General features: G+C 50.5%; 1 protein-coding gene across 18 annotated transcripts in view; it reads left to right on the forward strand.

The window, feature by feature from the left end:
• GAS7 (growth arrest specific 7) overlaps window positions 1-24,692 on the forward strand; it is a 212,698-nt gene that overhangs the window by 152,440 nt on the left and 35,566 nt on the right. For 13 of the 18 annotated variants that reach the window (XM_055576521.1, XM_055576529.1, XM_055576533.1 and 10 more), the window contains 3 exons: window positions 11-91; window positions 10,546-10,631; window positions 19,489-19,542. In XM_055576521.1, the coding sequence (XP_055432496.1) occupies window positions 11-91; window positions 10,546-10,631; window positions 19,489-19,542 (221 nt within the window). The remainder of the gene's footprint in view (window positions 1-10; window positions 92-10,545; window positions 10,632-19,488; window positions 19,543-24,692) is intronic. The other 5 variants (XM_055576526.1, XM_055576525.1, XM_055576527.1 and 2 more) reach the window with 1 other exon arrangement.

Here is a 24,692-nt window from a genome sequence, read left to right on the forward strand (position 1 = left end):
CTTTGACCAGAGACCACCTGGGAGCGTCCCAGCAGTTCTTCTGGGATTCCAGCCAGCCCTGGCCCTCACAGGAGCTCTCTGCCTCCAACAGGTACTGTCCACACGCTGTCTCAGGGCATCGGGATGGACCACATTCACACACACCTTCATGGGAGAGGCCCAGCCTCTGGAGCCTGGATCTGAAACCTGGCTGTGGATCTCATGGGCCAAACCCGGGAGGGGTCTCAAGGGCTCGGAGGCCCCGTAGGCTGTTGCCCTGTGGGATGGTTTCACTCGGGCAGTGCTGGCTGCAGCTCTGGTCTCTCTCACTCCCCTCGGGTGCTTAGAGGAGGGGGATGGCTGGGTGAGGTGAGGCAGCAGAGCTCTTGCCTGTCTGCCGGCGTGGGGACCTGAGCAGCGGCAGACTCGCTACACGTGGTTTCAGAAGACATCAAGGGGTAGAAGTTAAGGAGGCAGATGTTTATTCCTAACGGGGCGTCTTTAGGTCTTCTCCACCATTGAGAAATCAAAATGTGATACCAGCGCATTATTTAGTGAAGATTGCTCGGCTTCCCTGGTGGTGCTCGTGGTAAAGAACCTACCTGCCAATGCAGGAGATGTAAGAGACACAGGTTCAGTCCCTGGGTCTGAAAGATCCCCTGGAGAAAGGCATGGCAACCCACTCCAGTATTGTTGCCTGGAGAATCCTATGGACAGAGGAGCCTAGTGGGCTATAGTCCATGGGGTTGCAGACTCGGACATGACTGAGCGACTTAGCACAGACACACATAAATATTACCATCAGCAGAATTCAGAACCGAAGTGGTGGCAGAATAGACCTGGAGAATCAGCTGAGGCCTGAGAGAAGGGATGGGGGGCTGCTTTTCATGGAAAGTTCTAGGCTATTAAAATGTTTTTATTTATATTTTTGTGTATATATGCGTGTATACACACACACACTTTTTTTTTTTTAACTTAAAAAATTTAAGAAGGAACCCCCTGTGGCGCAGAAAAATGGGGCATTTCCTCCTGGTTTCCTGGGGATGCAGCCAGGGCTACATTCTCAGACCAAGTCCCCAGAAATGGGGCCAGTTAGCCTTCCTAGTGGTCATATGACGGTAGGCATTTCCCGGCACACTGCCTCATCTTTTGTTGCTGTTCTTGTGTTTTTTTAACAACAGAAATGCTGGTGTGAATACTGTGAGGTGTGGCCCTCTATCCTGGCTGGCTCCAGGCCACCCAGACACTAGAGAGGAAACCCAGCTGTCTTTTCCAACCACAGCGGGGTCCCCGGAGCAGGACAGGGATGTGACATGGGCAGGGAGAGGCTGGGGCATGTGAGGTGACAGGTGATAACCCTGCACAGCCAGCTACACGGGGCTGCCGGAGCCGGTTTGGAAAGCTTGCCCTTTAGGTCAGTGCAGTCAGCTCTCCCAAGCCTGCTGCCCCTGGCACCGTCCCCAGAAGCATCCTGTTCCCTCTTTGCTGTGGATGGAGCCACCCCCCAGAAGGAGGGCTGGGAGGAGCGCTGCACAGGGTGCCCAGGCTCTGAGAGGTCCAGAACGGTGGGAGAGGCTCAGATCCAGGGAGAACTGCCAGGCTGAGCAGGGCGTCAGACAGAGAGTGTGGCCCCTGACCTCCCTCCTCTGCCTCGACCCCCTGGGGCCTGGAGCACCTCCTTCCCATGTCCCTGGGATCCCAGGTCTCTGCCAGAAAGGGCTTTGTAGTCAAATAGAGTTGGAAATCCTGCCTCCTCTCTCCACCTTTGGAGATCACACATCAGCTAGGAGAATGCCTGGACTGGACCCCATTTAACTCGGTGTTTCTGTCCTTGTGTGTGTTTGTCCACATCAAACTTAAGCTTCTCTGGCTCAGCTTCTTCTCTGGCGTCTCTTCTCTGACTCCGTCCGTAGTGGTTCTCAACTCGGGGGTGATTTTGCCTTCCGGGGACATTCTTGGATGTCACCAGTAGGGGGCGGTGCTACAGACATCTAATGGGGAGAGGCCAGGGATGCTGCTCAACCCCTGACAGTACACAGGACAGAACCACCCCACCGCAGAGGGCTGTCCAGCCGTGCATGTCAGCAGCGCCCGGCTCGGAAGCTCTGTTCTAGAAGGACTCAGAACCTCAGCTCAGCACTACTCGGGGGTCAGACGATGGACCACAGCCTATGACAATGAGAAGCAGCCACAAAACATGCAGGACCCCAGCTCTGGGTTCTCAGATCCACATTTTTGGGTTGGTTTTGTTTTAAGATTTATTTGAAGACAGCAGTTTTATTTAATTAATTAATTGTTTTGACCGTGGCATGTGGGATCCTCCTGACCAAGGATGAAACCTGCGCCCACTGCAGTGGGAGTGCAGAGTATTAACCACTAGACCATCAGAGACGTCCTCAGACCCACGTTTTATTTCCCAGTTTTAATATCTTGGAAATCAGTCGTGTACCCTAGTCTAATTGGAAGCATCCTTTTTTTTTTCTTTCTCGCTAGTACTTAAAATAAGTGTGCCTCTAACAACCAGTGACATCTTAGATTTGTGACATTGCAGCTCCTTAGATTGAGGTCTCAGGCACATCCCTGCTCCTTGCCAGGCCTCACTTTGCCCACTTATAAACGGGAGGAAGATGTGGCTCAGGTCCTGTCCAGCCCTCCATGGCTGTGATTTGTGGTCCTCTCTGCCCTGGGGCGTGAACACACATGTCAACTCTCCATCCGCCCTCTGAGGGGGAAGAGAAGAGAACCCACCAGTGAGGCTAAGGCAGGATCTGTGATACCCTGACATCTTCTTTTCTGGTTTTTAAATAGAATCTTGAAAAATAAAGCAATAGCTAGGTTGGTATTTCTCCCTACAGGGGAGCAGCACCAGGATTTTCCCAGCCATTCTTTCCTTCAGTTTTATAAGCAGCTTTCAGGAGATTGAATTTTATTGTGGAGAGAGAAATAGACTTGATGAAGACATGAGGTTGCTTCAAAAGCTGACCATCCCCATCCTCGGGTTCCTGGAGCTGTGGGCGCCTCGCCTGGACCACTCAGGGCCCTGGATTGAAGCCCCTTTTGTTCTGCTCCTGCTTCTGCAGAGCAACAGTGATGGAGTTGAAGCCTTTCCATTCAAAGAATGTGCAGACATTGTTCTCAGTACTGGGGGTACATCGTCAGGCAAGCCAGACTTGTGGGGTCCCTGGTCCCAGGAGCTACATGCTAATGGGCAAGTTGGATAAACAGGCAAACATGAACTTGATCAGATGTTCATTGCATGGTCAGTGGGACAGATGACTGGGGCGTCGGGGCAGCCTCACTTTAGGTCAAGCTTTAAGACGAGGAGGAGACGGTATGTGTGGAGGGTGGTGGTGGAGTGTTCTGGGCCAGGGGACAGCGGGTGCAAAGGCCCTGGGGTGAAAGTGATCTTGGCACGTTCACGAATGGAAAACAGACCCGTGTGGCTGGAGGGTGGGGGACAAGAAGAAGGGTGGTAGGTGATGGGGGAGGGGAGTCAGGGTCCAGAGGAAGGTATTGTTGGGATTTCCTTCTGAGTGTGAGGGGTGGGATAGGGGGTGAAAAGCAGTGGAGGTGTCTTGTCTTTCCATGCAGCTACCCACTTGAAGCCACTGGGCAGCTCTTGGTTAGCAGTGATGGGGTTGGGGGTTACCTGCAAGGTGGGTGGGGGCATAAGGATGATGTGGGAGGAAAACATAACCACATTTACTGACTACAAGCATCCCATATGGTTGTTCCTGAAGGTCATGGACAAACAGGCCAGGAAGAATATGGGTGGGAACCACAAGTGAACCCAGCCAAGCCAAGCTTAGATAATGCCCCTTCAAGGAGGCAGAGGGGTGGAGGCGACCTTGGGGCTCAGGTTGACTTTTTTTCTCTTGGCCACACCACTTGGCTTGCAGGATCTTAAATCCTCCACTAGGGATTGAACCCATGCCCCCGGCAGTGAAAGCCCAGAATCCTAACCACTGGCATTGCCAGGGAGTTCCCTCAGGTTTACCCTTGAGTTGAGCTTCTGAAGAGGGTTGGCAGGACCACTGTGGACAGGGCCAGTTTGTTCTTAGTCCAGGTTTGTCCGATGCCTGAAGATCAGCCAGCTGGGTTATAGCCGGGGAGAGAGACACACCCAGTACCCACCCCCCACAATCTGGACTCGGCTCTTGGAACGTTGGGGGCCACTTTGAGTCAGCACTGGACCCAGGACTTTCCCTCTGTGGCCTCCTCTCGGATCACAGTGGGAGCTGTGTTTATTCAGTAACTTTATTAGAAGTATTTAATGCCAGGATTTCCGGTGGGGTCCATGCAAGTCAGCTTGAAACCCCAACAGGATACCGAAGGCTCTGTTCAGTAACTACTGCATGTATTAAAAACCATCTTTGGGCTGGTTTAACATGCCATGCAGCAATAATGATTCATATGGAGAGAAATAGTAATAGGCAGATGAAAAGAAAACACAAGTGAAAAATGAAGTTCTGGGAATTTCAGGTAAGAGTTGCTGGGTCCAGTGGATGCCAGCACAGATCAGTTCTGTCCTCTAGAACTTTCTGCACTAACGGAAATGTTCTGTCTCAACCCAGTATGGTAGCCGTTGACCACATGCGGCTCCCGAATACTTGAAATGTATCTGCTCTGCCTGAAGAATGAAGTTTTCATTTTATTTAACTTAGTACTTTTCAAGTTTTAGAATAATTTTAGGCTTACAAAAGGAAATTGTGAAGACAGTACAGAGAGTTCTTATATAGCCTCTACTCAGTTTCCAGTAATGTTTTATGTATTTATTTTTTGGCCACACCACATGGCATGTGGGATCTTAGATCCCCAACCAGGGATGGAACCCAGGCACCCTGCATTGGAAGGCAGAGTCTTAACCACTGAACTTCTGGGGAAGTCCCTCCCCTGATGTTAATGTCACATTACATAACCTCAGTCCATTTATCAAAAGAAATCAATGTAGTACAGTATTAACTAGTCTGAATTTCATTTGATTTCACCAGCTTTTTCAGTGTTGTCCTCCTGTTCTGGGATCCCATCCTGGGTACCACCCTGCATTTGGATTATATTTAAATTTAACGTGTTAGAATTTGAATAGCCACCTGTGACTGGTGGCTGCCCTATCAGATGACAGAGCAGGCAGGCAAGCATGGAGAGTGAATTCCTTTCTGAGCTTCTAGGCCCGGACAGACGTGGGTTGAACTTGCATTGTGTTTCCCTTTGGGATGGAGGAAATCTGTCTCTTATTGAGCTGCCCTGGGAGTGGGGGTTTGGGAAGCCTGGGTTCAGATACTGGCTTTGCCCAACCTGGGGCTTGACTCTGCTGAGGGGTCATGCTTGGACAAGCAGCCTGCCTCCAGCAGCCGAGGAAAGCCAGGTTGCAGGAGAGGGAGTGAGGTCTGTTGTTGATCAGGGAGGGCCCGCCTTTGAGTCTGGAGTACATGTAGACAGCTGTGCCCCTCTATGAGCAGAGCGCCCCAGGAAACGGGCTTCAGAACCCAGGCCTCACCCCCAACACATCTTCTCCAGATCAGGAAGCCCCAGCCAGCCCTTCCCTCCCACATAGGAGCAAGTGGAGACCCTGGCCCACTGCAGAATTACAAGCTGCCAGACCCAGAGCGCTTCCGAGGTTCTCAACTAGGAATCACTGTTGACCCCAGGGGAAGGTCATGGGGCTCCACTTGTTCCTTGAGAAACACGCCCCTGTTGGTGTTCCTTTCCTGGGGCCCTTGCAAAGGCCTGTTTAACCTTTGATAACCAGGACAATAGACTCAAATTTCCAACCTTTCACATCCATAGACACATAGATTGTAAGTTTTCTTTGGGGGAATACAGTTTACATCTTAGACAACCGGGGAGGCAGTGGGGACTGGGTAGTCAGACAGAAATGTCAAGAACAGAAGGATTTCCAGACCAGAGGGCTATAAATGTAAAACTTCTTCCCTAGACAGACCTGGCCAAATGTGGCACACACCTGGGAAGGTGAATATGATGAAGAGCATCCTTTTAAGGCCACACAGGGCATAGTGGGGCAGCGAGGCAGGGATGGAACCCACCAATCTGGCGTGGGTATTTGCCTCGGTAACCTGACTTAAAACCTACTTTTTTCCCACAGCCCCAGTTGCCTTTCCCAAAGTGGGTTCCATGACAGCACCTCTGCTTTCCTGGCACCCCCCATCCTGGTTCTTTGTCCTTGTAAGCTTGGGACTGCCATGCTGCTGCCTTGATTGAGATTCACAGAGCACATCGGCATATTTTAAAAAGGCCTACTGTCGGATCCTGCCCTTTACTTTCACTGCGGGTCACTTACAAGGAATGTCCTGCAGAATTGGTTGTTGTCACCTGCCTGGGGAGATACCCTGTTCTTCCAGGTTCAGATGTCGTAGGAGTGAGGCGAGAAGGATTTCCAGAACAGGGGCTTCCCAGATGGCTTTACATTGAGGAAAGAAGTTACTTGTTTGTTCCAGAGAAAAAGGAGATGAGCCACACCTGCAGGAGGCGTCCAGGGCTGGTTTTCTTGTTTGGAAGAGTTAAGTCTTATCTTTAGGGTGTCTTAGAGAACAGGACGTGGGCATTGGGGCTTGGAGGATAAACCATCTTACATGGCAAACTGGAGTTGGGGAATGGAGTCAGAGTTATAGGGAGGGGGTGAGTTCTGGGCCGCAGATGATGCTGGCAATTCTCTGTTGGTCTTATTTCCGTTTCTTTATCCACCCCTCCACCAGCAAGTGACTTCTCCTTTCTACAAATTATATGCCCCCTTCTCTCACTGTAGAGAGCCCTCTCTTTGTTTAACTTCCCATAAAGAGAAATGAAGTGTGTGTGTGTGTGTGTGTGTGTGTGTGTGTGTTTCTATTTGTATTTGAAGTTACTAAAGTTACTAGATAGAGCTTTCTGTTCCCTTTTCTTATCTTAAAAACAGCTGAATTTGTTATTTTATATATGTTTTTTTCTTGCATCCCCAACTGAATTATGGTCCTTATGGTTATGAGTGATCTTTGACTATATTCTATTTCATTTTTACCCCTGGGAGGCTGGAGGCCTCTAAAGCACCCACCTCTGGCCGTGTTCAGTTTTGATCTCACCCTCAGTAAGCCAGGGGGCCCAGCGGCATGGGGATGCCCATCAGGACCATCTCAGGCGAGCTGTAACGGTTCAGATCCCCAAGGATGAAGCTGTGGGGACCGTTGGAGTAAAATGCAGTGAGACAGGGTGTCAGAGGAGAGGTGCTGTATGGGAAGAAATGGTTGAATGGAAAATTAGTTTTTCTTTCCCAGTAATTGTTTTGACATGAGTGGTAATTAGCCAACCGCTGACAGACCAAAACTGAAGCGAGAACAAGGGGATGGATTAGGGGCAAATGCCATTGCATTAGATGGTTCCTGGCTGCTGTTAGCGTGGGGGCCGCCAGTCTGGGGGAGGCTGCAGGCGGGACAAGGGCATGTTGAGGGTGCACTTTTGGGGGGGTGCTGTGGGAGAAAGCGGGGATCAGAAAGACTCTGCCCTCAAGAAGATGGGGACCACCTTGGGTTACAAGCACCCAGTAGCATTAAAGGTAGTGACTGCTTCTAAACTAAGGCCTGCTCAGGTAAGAGCTTTCATATTTCATTTTCGTAGTCAACTGAACTGGTTCCATTTTTGTTCTTGTCCTTGGTGGGTTTTAGGATCAGCAATGTGTCTTTGTAGAATAAACTGAGAAAGTCACCAGGTGTATCTATACTGTGCACTCTGGGCCTATATATTTCTTTCAAGAGTTTGAATGACTTTGCCTATAAAACCATCTGGATCTGATGTCTTTTGACAGGGAGATCCTTTTTCAAATGTTTTACGCGTTTTGGTATTTCTGGTATTCTTTGAAATCATTTTGATCATTTGAATCTCATGGAAAGTTTTGTATTTATTAGCATAGAACTATAGATCAAATCTCTTGCATTAAAAAAAAAAAAGAAGTCTCTGTTTGCAGTCTAATTCCCAATTCTAAGCATTGTGTCTTCTTTTACTCTCAAATTAGGCTGATCTGCCTTTTTTATCTTTGTCATTCTCTACCCCTCAACCCCTCAACCAGCCAGAGTTGCTAATATCATCCTGTCTCCTAACTTATTATTTTCTCTTACCATATTTATATCCTTGTCTCATGTTTTCCTTGGATTAATTTTATTGGCTTTTAAATTTTTTTCTTAATTCTTGAGTTGAATGTTTAGTCCATTTATTTTTATTCTCTTGGCCTTGGTAATGCAATAATTAAGGCTATGAATTTTCCTCCAAATATAATTCAGGCCCTTTCCCATTTGTTTTGATATGTTATTTTTCATTATTTTCAAAATATTGTGTAATTATAGTTTGAAATTGCTCTTTGACCTGAGATTATTTTTTAAGAGGGCATTCTCTTAAATGTCTAAGCTTCTCGGGTCAGGGTAGGGGGAGAGATAGGGACCTTGTCTGTCTGTTCTTTCATTATTTCTATCTACTTTTATTGCTTTCCAGTCAAAGAATATGTCTTGTGTTATTTATGCCTTTTGCAATTTATTGATACTTTATTTATGGCTTAAATAGGCCCAACATTTTTAATGTACCATGGCTTCTCAGTAAAAAGAGATTATCTCTGTTTATAGGGTATAATGTTTAATCCATCTAGTTCAATCAGCCGTTTAAATTAAATCACTGAGACATTCCACATCCTGACTTTTGTCCACGAAATCAGTCCTAGACTGAAAGCAGTATTAAGGTTTCCTACTGTTGCGTTCGAATTCTCCAGCGTTTGCGTTTTGTCCACTTCAGTGCCGGGCTCCTTGAGAAGTTAAGTTTCTGGAATGTTATGACTGCCTCATAAGTAGTATTTATCTATCCAGTCTAGTCTGCCATTGCTGTCACGGCCTGTGCCAACCTGAGTAGGTTGTCCTCTGAGGCCTCAGTGTTCAGTGATGCCCTTGGAATCCTACCCCCCACCCCTGCCTTTTACCTAGAGGACTCTTGGATAGAATCAACAGCTTCTTGAGGGCCCTGAGTGTAGACCAGGAGCGTGGTTGGCCATGTGAACCTAACTTGTTGTTCCTTCTTGGGTCCTAAGCCACTGCCCTGGGCCCCAGCTGTGTGGCCAGTGCTTTGTTGTCCTGGTCTGTCTGTGCCCACCCTTCTTCCAGAGTACCCGGCCAACTGTCGGATCGGGAGAGACCCAGTTACCCCGGGAATCTGCTGAGTGCATCTCTGCTCACAGGTGCCCTGAATTTTTCCCTGCAGTTGGTGGAGAATGGGGGACACACCCCCAGGATGAAAAGGGCTCTCCGTGGCGTGGCCTTCACACCCCATTGCTTGACCCTGGCCCTTGCCCTAAGAATGGGCAAATGGTCATAACTATAGTCCCTCCTTCTTTACCTCCTCCCTCTCTGCTGGGTTGTGGCAGCAAGACCCACGAGTGGACATCAGTGTGTCCATCTTTCTTCAGGCTGACCTGCAGTGTATGTGTTGTAGCAAATCCTCCAAAGCCTGGGGCGTCAGGAAGATGGCTTTCCTGGTGTCCAGAGATCATACAAGCTTGGGGCTCAAGGCCACTAGATTAAGGACCTTCGTGAAAAGAGAATTCATCCATTCTCTTTTCATGAAGTGTTTTATAATTTAACGGATCCCTTCTGCAGGTGTGGATTTTCATCCCAATAGAGTGGGTTTGGAGACTAGGTAGAAGTGCTCCCATTTTACAGATGCAGAAGCTGAGGTTTCAATAACTGTATCCATGAGAGGGCAGCACCGCCTCTGGGAACTGAGGATTCGTGGGCCTCAGTGTGTATGTGTGATATCAGGACCAGGCAGCAGTGTTGGGGGCTTCAAATAGGCCCCCTGGAAGCTTTGAGGCCATAGAAATTGGCAAATACTGCAGACCAGGGCTCCCTATCCTCCTTTGAAGAGCAGGAGTATCAGCTCATGTTGGGAGCATGAGTGAGTGTCATAGGGAGAGACTTTTAGAGCCTTGAATATTTTTTCGTCTTAATTTTAGCAAAACCAGGACTCATGAAGGCTGTCATATGATCCCCTAACTCTTAATTAGCAAAGCCAAATTTCCTAGAAACCCATGAGGCCAGTTCTCTTGTCATTAAACTGACATTCCAGTAGGGGAGGGGGAGGAGGTCCTCAGGGAGGAAGTCCTTGGGCGGGGAGTTGTTGAGGGGGCGATGATTTGCAGGAGGGTGAGGGTGTCCCCACCTGACTCTAGGGAGAGATTGGACCCTTGATCCGCACCAGTGATCACGGCCGATGAGGTTATTTTTGGCGATGATTGTTGGACTGTGATGCCTCTCGGACTGTGATGCCTCTCCTCCTACTGAGCATCTTTCTTTTCTTTGGTTCAAAAAGATCCCCCAAGAGATCAGTAGTTGGGTGCTGGCATTTGGGAGATGCTCTCAACCCATCTCCAGCCCCACAGATAGGAGTGAGAGCCAGAGAGGTGGTCCTGGCTGTGCAAGACCCCTCAGAGGCAGACAATGAGGTGGGAGAATGGGCCGCAGCTGCCCACTGTGGTCTGCAAGGTTGGAGGGGCCTGTCTGTGGCCTGTGCAGCAGCATCTGAGTGGTGTTTCTGTCCCCGCAGTGAATGGATACCACACGTCAGGGACCCCAGCGCACCCTCCCGAGACTGCCCACATGAGTGTCCGAAAATCCACCGGTGATTCCCAGGTAAGGGGCCCTGTTCCGGGAGGTAGGGGCAGCCCTTAGGTAGGTCCAGGGAGGCATCATTAGAATGGGGACACTCTAGGGGTCCAGGTAGCTATAGCCCAGTCCTGCCGCAGGTAGGAAGAGGTTGGTATCCAGGTCATTCCAGTGTACCATGATTGCAAGAGAGATGGTGTGCTTGTGGTTTGGTTTTCCCTAGAAGTTGAAGATAGTAGGTCTTTTTTGTTGTTTTTTTTTTTTTTTGGCCCATGCCACACGGCTTGAGGGATCGAACCCGAACCTCCTACAGTGGACATGTGGGGTCTTAACAACTGGACTGCCTTGGAAGTCTCTGGAAGTTGTGGATGCTTTTGAGGGGTTGACAGGGATGGGATTATAACCTCTCTGTGTTGAGGCAGAAGGTTCCATCCTGCTGTCTGGATTCCTAATGGAGTCCAGATTTCCCAACACTTTAAGAATATGGGTGAGTGCAGGCCATTTTCCTTCTCTGCGTGACCCTTTCCTACCCCCAGACTTCACCCAGAGTGGAACTGAGTCAAACATTTTGTCACATTTGATCATCCAGAGAGGGGCAGCTGCAGGATAGAAGGACATGGGAGTGTGTTTTAAGATTCCCAACCTGTCATCTCAGCCGACACTTGTACAAATGTAGGAAGGTGTCAGTACTATTCCTGTGTTACAGATGCGGTCATAGAGTCTCAGACCAGATAAGTGACTCGAGCAGGTTGACATGGTTACCAGATGGTCAGACCGGACTCGATGCCAGGTTCTTCCAGTGGCCTTAAGCTCTGTCTAAGGAACTGGGGATGGGTCTTACTTGGTCCATCTATGAATTGTCCACAAGATGTCCTTAAGCAGAAGCCTCCAGACCAACCCTTTCAGGACTTAAGATGCCAGGCCCCAAGGTTGGTGGTGGTGGTGATGTAATAACAATGGTGGCTTGTTGCCAACAGCGGTGGGTTCTGTGTGCTGGTCCCGGAAGGAAAGCCCTTGTGGTCAAAGCAGCTCCAGTGTGACACTTAGCTGAAATGCAGGCGAGAGGGGCATGAGAGCACGTGTTAGGACCCAAAAGGTGGTGAGTTATGCCTGGACAGGGCGAAGCCATAGGAAACTCCAGCGGAGGGTCCATAGTGGTCCTGACATGCAAATTGGTCGTCCGACCTGGGTATATGGGGTGAGAAACCTCAGAAACCTAATTATGTTCTTGTCTTAGGAAGCTGAGCATTGGGCTCAGATCAGTTCAGTTCAAACTCTGGAGGAGAATTGGGACATCTGGGTGAGGCGAGGCTCCATACATACTGATGGATGGACAAATCACCCCAGGCCTCCTGTTAGAATGCAGATTCTGATTCAGGAGGTCGGGGGAGGGGCCTGAGGTTCTCTGTTTCTCACGAGCCCCCAGGGGATGCTGCTGCTTCAGGTAGGGGGACCCTGTCGTGACAGGCAAGCATCCGGGCACAGTCAGTCGTGGCAGCACATGTGTGTCCCCTTCATCCTCTGCTCACAGCACACGTCACAGCCCTGGCTCTGTGTGTTTCCTGCGGAGCCCTCCTCTCAACACAGCCTGTCGGTCTGTTCGAAATGAAGCTCATATGCCACCCAACTGTGGAGTGTTGTCAGCTCAAGTTCTGCGGTGGTTTCTCAGCAGCTAGAGAGGCACTTAGGAAGGATATTGGAAACAGCCCCCGTCATTCTTCTTTCCTTCTCTAATGACACATGACTCCCCCATCCTGAAACACTCTCAAGTTGTTACTTAATCATTTAAAGCAACATGTATCCTGATCTGTATAACCTCCTGGGAAGGCAGTTGGACATTGTGTTGCCATTAAGACTTTGACCCAGGAATTTCCCTCCAGACATCTGTTCTTGGAATATTCGCGGGGATTTTGATCTGTGTAAAGCTGTCCACTCAAGCATACAGCCCTTGACCCAGCCTAACTGTCCAGTAACGGGATGGGTAAAATGGATAATGGCACTGAACGTCTGTCTGGCCAACAGTACCATGCAGTCATGGAAACACATTCTCCTGGAGAAAATGTACTGATTTAAGAAAATGCAGAGACCATAATAGTGAATGAAAAAAGCAGAGCGAAATTGCATATATGTATGTATGTTCAGCCGCTCAGTTGTGTCCAACTCTTTGGAGATCCCATGGACTGTAGCCCACCAGGTTCCTCTACTGATGGGATTTCCCAGGCAAAAGTACTGGAGTGGGTGGCCATTTCCTCCTCCAGGGGATCTTCCCGACCCAGGGATCGAAGCCCCATCTCCTGCCTGTCTCCTACACTGCAAGCAGATTCTTTACCTCCTGAGCCATCTGGGAAGTCCCAAAGCTGCATTTATGGTCCATCTTGTTTGGGAGAAGGAAGTCTATCCATATATGAAGACACGTGACTGGATGAAAAAATAAACCCAAGCATTGGTATTTCTGTCCAGTTCTCAATCAGGGGACATTGGGCAATGTTTGGATATTTTGGTTGTCACAACTGGGCAGGGGGTTTTACTGGCATCTAGTCAGTGGGACCAGGGCTATTACTAAGTAAGGTGCAGGACAGCCCCACAACAAAGAATTACCCAGATGAAAAGATGAAGGGTGCTGAGGTTGAGAAACTCAGTCAAAGGTGACGTTTATTTTCTTTAGACTTTTAAGAATTTTAAAAATTTTCTAAAATAAACACCTTTTACTTTTATAGACAGCAGATACAATGAGAACTAAGAAACAAAGAGTTAGAGGTGAGGTGATGGGGATGCAGGAAAGATCAGCTCTGGATACCCTGGCCTGAGCGCTGCTTCAGGACAGGTGGAGTCCCATGTATTCCTTTTTTGGATGGTAGCATTCAGAAGGTGAGGTATCATCAGAGTAACAAAAATAAATAGTGCAGCACATGGAGAGAACAAAATACATGTGTCCACCAGTTTGCAGCACTGTGTTAGCCTTTTAGGCTGCGGAAGTGTTTGTGTTCCTGCAGAGCTGGCTGTCCACAAAGGCACCAGAGAACAGTCATAGAAATAGGTTAAGAAGGGTTGGTATTTACAGAGCACTACCAATAAATGGTCCTCAGAATACGTATAAGCGCACGTCAGCAAGCTCAGTGTTTACTCCCCCATCCCAGGCTGTCAAGTATAATTAAGGACAGTCATCACCTAATACTACAGGTGGCACAGTGGTAAAGAATCCACCTGCCAGTGCAGGAGAGGCTAGCGATGTGGGTTCGATCCCTGAGTTAGGAAGATCCCCTGGAAGAGGGCATGGCAGCCCACTCCAGTATTCTTGCCTGGACTATTCCGTGGACAGAGGAGCCTGATGGGTTACAGTCGATGAGGTCACAAAGAGTTGGACGCTACTGAGCGGCTTTGATAGAGCATGCGCACAATATTGAAACAGTGAATGAATGAATGAGTGAGTAAATGAACACATGGCCATTTGAGATGCTGGGTCAGGGTAGATACAGTACCTTGTCACACCTCTCTTGTGCTCTTTTACTACTGCCTGTTGGCTGCCCCTCCTTGAGAAAGCTAATCAAGAAAATGAGAATGTTGGGCAGGTTGGGGATGGGGCATGTGTAATCTTCATGGAAACCAGAAATGTGTCTGTAACCATCATGGGTGGAACTGAATGGCTGGGTGCCCTGCAGCCCCCGAGGGTGCCCACCCCTGCTCCAGGAGACCTGAAAGGCTGGGCATAGGTGATGGCAATCTGGTGCCACCCAGTGGAAGTTTGCAAGTGTGCAGCCCTGGGGCGAGCTACCTGGGTGATGGATGCGGGGGACCCACTTGATGGGAGGTTAGGGGATCAGAGACTGAGACTAGTCATGCTGGCCTTGGCAGAAGCACACCAAGCCTGTCCCCTGCCTGCCTGCCAGGGCTGTGGTGATTTTATTTTATTTTTTTAATTTAAATTTATTTATTTTAGTTGGAGGCTAATTACTTTACAATATTGTACTGGTTTTGCCATACATCAACATGAATCCGCCACGGGTGTACACGTGCTCCCCATCCTGAACCCCCCTCCCACCTCCCTCCCCGTACCATCCCTCTGGGTCATCCCAGTGCACCAGCCCTGAGCATCCTGTATCCTGCATCGAACCTGGACTGGCAATTCGTTTCTTATATGATATTATACTATGGTGAGTTTAGCCCTCTCTGATCCCTATGCTGCAGATGGTGATTGCAGCCATGAAATTAAAAGGCGCTTACTCCTTGGAAAGAAAGTTATGACCAACCTAGATGGCATATTTAAAAGCAGAGGCATTACTTTGCCAACAAAGGTCGTCTAGTCAAGGCTATGGTTTTTCCAGTGGTCATGTATGGATGTGAGAGTTGGACTGTGAAGAAAGCTGAACGCTGAAGAATTGATGCTTTTGAACTGTGGTGTTGGAGACGACTCTTGAGAGTCCCTTGGACCGCAAGGAGATCCAACCAGTCCATTCTAAAGGAGATCAGTCCTGGGTGTCCTTTGGAAGGAATGATGCTGAAGCTGAAACTCCAGTACTTTGGCCACCTCATGCAAAGAGTTGACTCATTGGAAAAGACTCTGATGCTGGGAGGGGTTGGGGGCAGGAGGAGAAGGGGACGACAGAGGATGAGATGGCTGGATGGCATCACTGACTCTACGGACGTAGTTTGAGTGAACTCTGGGAGTTGGTGATGGACAGGGAGGCCTGGCATGCTGCAGTTCATGGGGTTGCAAAGAGTCAGACACGACTGAGCGACTGAACTGACTGACTGACTGATCCCTATGCAGCTACGGGGAAGGCAAGGAATGTGCCCACCAGAGCCTAGACTCTTTTGTGACTCACTTTCCAGCTGTTTTAGCTTTCCATGAACTGTTCCCCAGGAAGGTTATCTTTAGATGTAGAAGAGAGGAAAGGGAGTGGGACCAATAGCTTGGAAACTTAAGGGACCCGCTGGAGGAGACTGTGTGTGATGAAGGAAGAGGTGAGATTCTGAGAGCTCATTTACTCAATGGGGCTCCTCCTTCCCTACTTGGTCAATAGCTCGTGTTCTATTGCACATGTATTTCTTTGCCAGGCGCTGAGTCATAGACAGATAAAGCCCTTGTCTTGTCAAGGTTAGGGCTTCCCTGGTGTCTCAGATGGTAAGGAATCTGCCTGCAATGCAGGAGACCCGGATTCAGTCCCTGGGTTAGGAAGATCCCCTGGAGAAGGGAATGGTTACCCACTCCCTTATTCTTGCCTGGAAAGTCCCACGGACAGAGGAGCTGGGCGGGCTATAGTCCATGGGGGTCACAGAGAGTCAGACATGACTGAGTGACTAACACTTTCACTTGATAGAGGTTAGTAGCTGGGGCTGGAGAGAGACAAATGTTGATATTGTTCATATTGAACATGTTCATATTGGCAGTGATGGGGCTGGAGGGGAGTGTGTGCTCTAAAGACCTGACCAAGTGGTGGTGGAAATGTTTGGAGATGGGCTGTTTAAAGCTGAGACTGGAAAAATCAGCAGAGGTTTAGCTTGGTCGAGAATGATGGTAGGGGAACAGCATTCCAGGTGGAGGGAACAGTGTATGTGGATGCTTAGAGGCAATGATTTTGAAAAAGCCATAGAGGCCAAGCGGGACTGTGGTTTACTGTGTTAGCAAGTGTGGGGAAGGCAGAAGAGGAGGCCAGAGAAGTCCTCGAGGCTGTTTTGAGGAGCTTGGGTTTTGCCTCAGTAGTGCTGGAGCCACTGAGAGGTTTCACACTGGGTTCTACCTGCTGAGAGTGTGGGAGCCAGACTCTTCACATGCAAGGAGACCAGGCTCAGAAGACATCACAGAGCTGGGGGCCTGTGGAGTCAGCTGGGAATGACCAAGCATGGTCTCCCAGGCACTGCCTCCTTTGTCACCACCCTTGATGGGTCCTCACAGTGCCAGCCAAGCAGCCCAGGTGAGGCCAGGAAACCAGGCTGGGCAGAGCTTAAAAAAAAGAGGAGAAAAACCTTCTAGAGTCATAGGAAAGAGAAATTAAAAAAAAAAAAAACTTTTGTTATGGACATTTGTAAGCATTTATAAGAGTAGAATGAACATTATAATAAAGGAGCAATGGACCAATCATTTAACATCAGCAGGAGACCTGGGTTCGATCCCTGGGTCGGAAAGATCCCCTGGAGGAGGAAATGGCAACCCAGTCCAGTATTCTTGCCTGGAGAATCCCATGGACAGAGGAGCCTGGTGGGCTACCGTCCATGGGGTCACAAAGAGTCGGACGCAACTTGGCAACTGAAAGGCAGCAGCAAATACATGCATATACACATACACATGTATGTGAGATCAGTGGGGTGATCGTGTCAGGCCATGTGCACGCTCTGTCTCCTAGCAGCCTTTTCTCCCAGCCTTTTCAACCATCCCTGATGACTGTGGCCTGAGTCTTTGACACTGAGCTTTGCCAGTGGTGATGTCTGAATTCCTTGCATACGTTTTATAGACCTTCCTCTGTTAAAAAAAAATGCTGCCCCTCCTCCATCCACCTTTTGGAGTAATTCTTTGAGGTTATTATTCGTATTAACGCTCCAGTGGTCCCAAATTTGGGTGTGGAAGCCCCTTTGAGCTGGAGTCTGTGTCCTTTTGTTATGTCACACCGTTTGTATAACACTTTTTTTTACCTCCTGGCACAGGAGTTCCAGGTCCACCTGGCCTTTGGAGCTAATCGATTGTCCAAGGAGCCTGGGTTCCTTTTAGTGGGGCATTGTATTAAAAACCACTTCTGTCTACGGCTATGCCACCCTGAACGCAACTGATTGCAGAAGCTAAGCAGGGTTGGGCCCCGTTAGTATTTGGATGAGAGAAGCCACTTCATTGTAGCAGGTGTTCTCAGCGTGGCTGAGATGTCGTTCCACCAGGGCCCTTTCAGTGGAGTGCTGGAGGGTGTATGTGTCTGTGTGTGAGTATGTGTATATATGTGCATGTATGTGATGTCTGTGTATATGACATTCAAATATCAGGCACAGGTCACCAGCAGCAAAGACATGAGACCACCCGAAGGACCCTGTGACGCCCTAGCCAAAACTGCACAGCTAGGAGGGCAGAGACCGGCACCCAGACTTAGAACATCCCCACCCCCACCTCACAGTGCTGTTACTTGCCCTCATGTCCTGGCTGAGATTCTGGGGAGGAGGGTGACCTCTGTGTCCAGCATCATCCCAGACAGCCTCGGACACAGCAGTCCCCAAGTCAGTATGTATGGATGACAGAGATGTTTCTTTGGCCCTGCAGAGACACCTGGAAAAATAAGAGATGGTCCCAGATTTCTAAGTGGAGGGATGGGGAGGCAGGAAAGAGTTGTTTGGGCTTGGGTGTCGGTTTGCTCTGTTTACCTGCCTTGTGTCCTTGGACACGTTGGTGTCTGCAGACCTCGGTGTCCTCATCTGTACAATGATGGTGATGCCAGTAACTTCCTGGGGTCAGGAGGACTCAGGGGGCATGTCTTCAGCTGATCTGATGCCTCCAGAGCTCAAGGGCCATTGACAACAGGTAACACTGAGGCTCAGAGCCGAGTTCACTCGACGGGATGTCGAGGCCAGTGAGTTCATCTTCTCGTCTATGAAACGATGATGTATGAGGATCCCTTTGAGCTGGACAGCCCAGGGATGTCAGTTTTCAGTAGTGGACTTCAGTTACCAGACATGGTAGGTCTGGGTGGGAGTGAGGGACTGACTGTGGATCTAGTGGGGAAGAGTCCGGAAGTGAGGGGACTGTGGGCTGGAACTCCCTTAAGCTCCTTATTTTGCCTGATGAGCAGTTGGGTTCCTGAGGAAGGGGCTGGCTTCCCCCCATCCCCACAAGACACTCATCTTGCTGGGTGATCCAGGGCTGTGCTGGCCTGGGGATGGGAGCTGTTGGTTCCCTGGGGCTTGCTAGAGAGCCCCTCCATGCTTTTTCTGGCCTTTCCCTGTAAAGGCCTAGCAGCCACTTTCTTCCATCCCACTAGAGACAGAATAAGGCTGTGAGTCCCAGGACACACATGCAATGCTGCCGCAGTGCCTTAGGGGCCAGCCTGCTTCCCAGCTCGACGTGTGGCTCAGGACAGGAGGGCACATCCCACATCTTGCTCAGGGACCCTACTCAGTCCCTAATGTAAAGGCTGATGGGACAGCAAAGAGCCAGGCTTGACCTTCCCTGTCAGGGCCGTAGACTCTTAGGATCAGTGTGGTGTTTTTAGCTGGCAATCCTGAATCTTCCATTCCAGGGCCATCCAGGGTCTAGAGGCAAGCTGCCGAGGTCTGGTGGGCCCAGTGGTCCTTGGGATGAGGGTCTTCTTGCCGGCAAAGGAAAGACCCCAAAAGGCAACCCAAAGTCAGAATGGAAGCTGAAATCACAGCCTCCCTGCTCTTGGGGTGGGGAGGGTGACAAGTCAAGGAGGTGTGGCCGAGCACCCCAGTCCACGGTACATGGATCCAGGGTGTGATATGTTGGACAAGGTGGGGAATTCAGAATAAGATGTCTTGTTCTGAATCCCGTACCAGAAGATGGTGGTCCACAGTCCGCCTTAACTCTACTCCCGGATGGATTCTGCAGGTGGAGACAGCTCTCAGAACTGCTTACCAGCAGAGGGCAGCTGAAGGGTTAATGCTCCCAGGCACCGACGGGGAGACGAGGAGGCAGACCTGCTTTGGAGCAGTTTTCTCAGAGCTCCTGTTGGGAGGTTTCCTCCAATTCGCCTTCAAGCCAGAGCATGGAAGGCTCCTGCCTGCCCTCTCCCAGAACATGGTGACTTAGGGGTTAACAACAGCTGAAGGAGCATCCTTGAACTTCCCTGGCACGGGGCTTTTAATCCATCCCTCCACCTTCAGGGAACCTGAAGGAAAAAGGATGTCCAATATGGAGAACAGCTCTGACGATGTTTCTTGCCTCTCTCTCCAGAACCTGGGATCCTCATCACCAAGCAAAAAGCAGAGCAAGGAAAACACCATCACAGTAAGTGGCTCCCGCGCGGCAGGTGGGGTGGCAGGCTGGGACTCTGGTCCACAGCTGGGCTGTTGCCGTGGCAGTGTGAACCTCTGAGTGGAAGCGATGCCCAGCCTAGAATCTGGGAAGTTCTAAAGCTTGGATGTAGCTGAAGTTTCCCACCACCCTCTGCCGCCCCCCACCCCCACCCCCTGCCTTGCCCTGGCCCTTCTTCTGTTGATTTCTTATTCACTTTTTCTCTCCAGGCAAATAAGTGGAAGAATGGTGCTCGGAATAATGCAAAAACCATTTTTCGCAGGGCAGGCAAGGGAAGGTGGTGTGCAGGAGTGGGTGGGAGGGGGTGGACCGTGCTCTGAGCAAGTGACGTGACGTGTAAATTACAGCCATGGCAGGGTGGCTTTTGTGCGGGGTAACTTCTAGAAGACGTCAAAGTTAAAAGCAAGAGAAAGCACCCTAAGAATAGAGTTCCTGATGGGGAAGCAGGCAGCCTCTGCCTAGAGCAGCCACACAGCCTCCCAGGGTTGAAAGCCCGCCAAGGCTCAACCCAACCCCGTGGAGGCTAAAGAGGACCTCCTCCCATTTCCCTCCCCACTGCCCCCACCCCACATCAGCCTTATGCTCGGGGAAAGCTGGCACTGAATGTCAACATCCCTCCACGTAGAGAAACAGCTTGTCCGTCTGCTCAGACAGACCAGAACTTGGAGACGGGAGAAGTGTGATCCCGGGTATGCAGTTTTGACCAAGTGCCGCAGAGCTGGGGCTGGGGGATGGGTCCCTAGGCCCATTGCCATGCTGCCTACCGCCTCGGAGATGGACGTGACAGGGAGACCCCTGCCCCGGCTCATGCAGGCTGCACATCCACTTTGGAGGAAGAAGCAGTGGGCAAGCAGTGACAGTAACAATCATAATTGCTGCCACTGCATGTGCATTTATTATGCACCACTAGGCTTCTGAGCACCCATTCTAGTCTCCAGTCACTGAGGGAGGGGCGGGTGATTGGACCAAGGTGGGTGTGGGGATGGGGAACCTAGACTCTGAAGCCAGGGTGTCAGTCACAGCACTTCTGAGCTGGGCAGTGACCTGGGGAAGCTTTCCTGGCCTCTCTGTGCCTCAGTGTCCCCGTCTGCACAATGGGGAGATGGTGGGTGTGTGTGCCCTAGAGATGGTGTAAGGACGGAGTGAGATCATACCTGGAAAGCCCTTAGAACAGCCTGGCACACAGTAGGTGCTCAGTTCGCACCAGTCTCCTCGTCGCCCTATTTACAGATGAGGAAACTGAGGCACAGAGCAGGACCTCAGCCAAGGTCACAGCTAGGAAGCATCAGGGCTGAGACCTGTGCCCCTTTTTTTTTCATTAATTTTTATTGGAGTAGAGTTGCTTTACAATGTCATGTTAAGTTTCTGCTGAACAGTGAAGTGAATCAGCTGTATCTATACATACATCCCCTCTGTTTTGGAGTTCCTTCCCATTTAGGTCAGCACAGGGCACTGAACAGAGTTCTCTGAGCTCTACAGGAGGCTCTTACCAGTCGTCTGTTCTATCCATAGTATCAGTAGTGTATATATGTCAATCCGCACCTCCCAATTCCTTCCACTCTTCCTGTTCCCCCTTGGTATCCATACGTTTGTTCTCTATGTCTGTGTCTCTATTTCTGCTTTACAAAGAAGACCACCTATACCATTTTTTTTAGGTTCCACATACATGCGTTAATATCCAATATAAACAAATACTGTATATTAAAGCATATATCTGAGACCTGAACTCTTATCACCGGCAGTGTCCCCCTGGAAGTTGCCCCCTGAGGTGGGGGACCAGGCGACTCAGGGTGGGGCCAGCAACAGTTTCCTTGTTACTGGAGCTGATGGGCAGAGTGTGGGAGACCCCACCCCACCCCCTGGGCAGACCTCCCATAGGTGCATTTTGCAAAAAGCCCCTAGGGTGCTAGGGCAATGCAGGAGCTCCTGAAGTTTCCTGAAATCGGGAGAAGGAAGTGCAAGAGAGGGAATATGTTAGCGTTGTAGAAGGAGAGTGAAAGAGAAAAGGGGGAAGCAGAGGGTTAGGCCTCCCTTGGGTGATGGTGTGCCTCTCACGGGCTGGGGCCTGGGTCACCTGCCTCGGTCTGCCTTTCGCTCAGAGCTTAGGGCTTTGTCTGCGTGGGCTGGGTGTGGCCCTGGGTCTCCTGGCAACTCAACTCCTCCATCCCTGCCTTACCACCTTCCCTCCTCCTTCCCACTGCCCTGCATCACTGCCTCTCATCCAGAGCCTCAAGGGTACTTGTTTAAAATGCAGGTTCCTAGGTCGGTCCCTCCAGGGTGAGGCTATAAAGTTCGGGTTGTAATCAGCATCCCCCCCGGGTTTGAAATAAACACTCAAGCCTTAGGGACTTTTTGCTGGGGCGACTGAGGAGGGGCACAGCGAGAGTGAGGAACAGAGCCCCCTGGCTGTGAACCTGGATCTGCCGGCTGCCAGCCCGAGGGCCCTGCTCATCTCCAGACTGGAGGTGGGTGTCCTCGCTGGCTGGCTGGCAGGGTTGAAGACCTCTGTACCTCGGCTCTCTCCCTCCCTGGGAGTATTCTTTCTCCACCCACAGCTCCTTCCTCTGAGCCCTGATCCTGCAGAGCTTAAGGTTTCCCTGGGAAGCAATGTTGCAGGGGTGGGGCTGAGGGGGGAGCGTGGAGCTGGGGCCCAAGCCTCCCTCTTCCTGGCGTGTGGGATTGGGGTGAGGGTCCTCTCGCATGGTCTGACCCAAGGAGCAAAGATTTGCAGACCTGTGTGGCAATGACAGATACAACCAGGCATCTGAGTCTGGCTACCAATGTGGCTGAGATGCAAGGACCCAGGTTTATTCTGCTTCTCTGGCTTGCCCTCCTCCCCCCACACACCCCGCCCCACTGGGTCTGGAAGAAGTTTTGAAGAGGCAGGCACATGCGCTGCTTGACAGCAATGGAGCCCCGGGTAGGGCTGGCGGTGAGTGGGCTTGATTGGAAGTGACGGGCGGTGATGGCAGTTCACAGCCCTCGGCACCAACATCATGTATAAAATCTAGAGGATTCGAGAGCAGATGACAGCCAAGCCAGCCAGCCACACTCCTGCCCTAGTCTGGGCTCCCCTGATCCTTGGGTTCCTGGTGTGGCCCCCTGGGGCCTGGGGCCCTGGGTAGGAGCTTGGAGGCCAGATGTGTATGCACCGGGGGGCATTTCTATTCTGTTTCCTTAGGTCTGGCTTTTGCCTCTTACATACCCTCCCCATTAGCCTCTCTCCAGGAGGAAATTCTGTAGAGCTAGGAGATCAAAGCAGTCCATCCTAAAGGAAATCAACCCTGAATATTCACTGGAAGGACTGATGAAGCTGAAGCTCCGATCCTTTGGCTACCTGATGGGAAGAGCCGACTCATTGGAAAAGACCCTGATGCTGGGAAAGATTGAGGGCAGGAGAAGAGGGTGACAGAGGTTGAGATGGTTGGATGGCATCACCGACTCAATAGACTTGAGTTTGAGCAAACTCCGGGAGATGGTGGAGGACAGAGAAGCCTGGCGTGCGTGCAGCAGTCCATGGGGTGCGAAGAGTGGGACAGGACTGAGTGACTAAACAGCAGCAAAGGAGGAAGTTCAGGGCCCGTTTAGATGTAAAACCACCATCTTTACTGTGCTGAAGGTGGCCTCTGCCTCCAGGGAGGCCTCCATGCTGGGCCTCCCCGCAAGAGGCCCCTTGGTTGGGTTGCACTTGTATTCAACAGCTCTCGCACCATGGTTGGATGCCTTTGTGGTGACTGAAGCCCCCTTAAGACGCCCCCCAGAGAGATTCTGGGGGCTGCTCTTGTTCTGGTGGAACCCCAGCTGCTTAGTGGGCCCACTGGGAGCAGAGCAGGTGTTACTACAGTTATTGGGGGCTGGAGTCAGTCCCCGAGCGAAGACGCTGCTGGTCGAGGGTAATGATCTTGGGAGCAAGAGTGAGAGGGACCCCTGGAACTTTCCCCAGACAGTACAGGGTAGAAGGCATCTTCTCCTGCTGCCTCCAGCACCCCTTCCTACTTGCACCCCTGCCTTGGATGGGGACATGGCATAGTTACATCTAAGCATGTTAGAAGGTCGTGTGACACAGGTTTAGGGCCAGGTTTACCTGGCTGGCTTCTGACCCTGGCTCCACCATTACAGACAAAGTTTGCAGGTACTCATTATTCCTTGTTTGCCTTCCTCCTCAGCCTGTAAAACCATCGAGGGCAGAGACCACCCCTTCTGTCTCTAGGCTCTGTTCATTGTACTGACAGACACTGACAGCTCCCATCCTGTGGCTGTGCTGGGACACAGCAGGGAGCAGGGCAGTTTCCTCCTCTCTGGCAAAGAAAGAGAGATGCTACACAAGCAGTCAGGAGAAATACAAATGCATGTGTGCAAAGTGCTAGAAAGATCTACCCTAGTGTGCAGCACCAGGTAGCCGTTCAACAAAGGTTTGCATGAACCGCGGATGAGCAAGTGTTACTGGTACAGCCTCATGGATGCAAATACTTCTGCGACCCTCAGTTAATCAAATGAGCCCAGTGTGACCCAGCTCGTGGGGTTGCTGGGAGGATGAAGTGAAGATCCACCAAAGCTCTTGGCAGGAATTCTCCCAGGAATTCCACGAGTTTTACAAGTTCCTCCTACAGTAGGGTCGGTGAGGTGCAGTTCTGGAGATGCCCACCAAGGGGGTGCAGGGCTCTGCGAGGATTCAGGAAAATTCCTGTGAGATTCCTGGGCTGGAGAAATGCCAAAATCGGGGTTGACTGAGTGGAGATGGGCACTCTGGGGCCACTGGCCAGTCCCTCTGAGGGCTGGTGCCCTCAGAGTGGCAGAAGCCACAAGCCCTCTCCCCCAGCCCCATTAGCTTTCCTTCAGTGATGGTTACAGGGCCACTCTTTGTGGGACCCCCCCCCTCCTGCCTTCTAGACCATGGACAGCACTTTCTAGAAGACCTCTATATTCCCTCTGCATGCCTTCAACCTCCTACTCCATGATTCTTAATGCCCAGTGTTAGTGTAATGTCATAGTTTGTTTGTCATTATTACATTTGCTTTCAATTGCCATGGGCTACATTATGAAACAAAATAAAGACGGGCTGTGATCATCATCATTTGTTGAGGCAAGAAAAGCTGGAACGTGAAATAAGGACCATGTGAGGC

This window comes from Bubalus kerabau, chromosome 4 (genome assembly GCF_029407905.1).
Source record: "Bubalus kerabau isolate K-KA32 ecotype Philippines breed swamp buffalo chromosome 4, PCC_UOA_SB_1v2, whole genome shotgun sequence".
In the NCBI taxonomy this organism is placed as follows: Eukaryota; Metazoa; Chordata; class Mammalia; order Artiodactyla; family Bovidae; genus Bubalus; species Bubalus kerabau.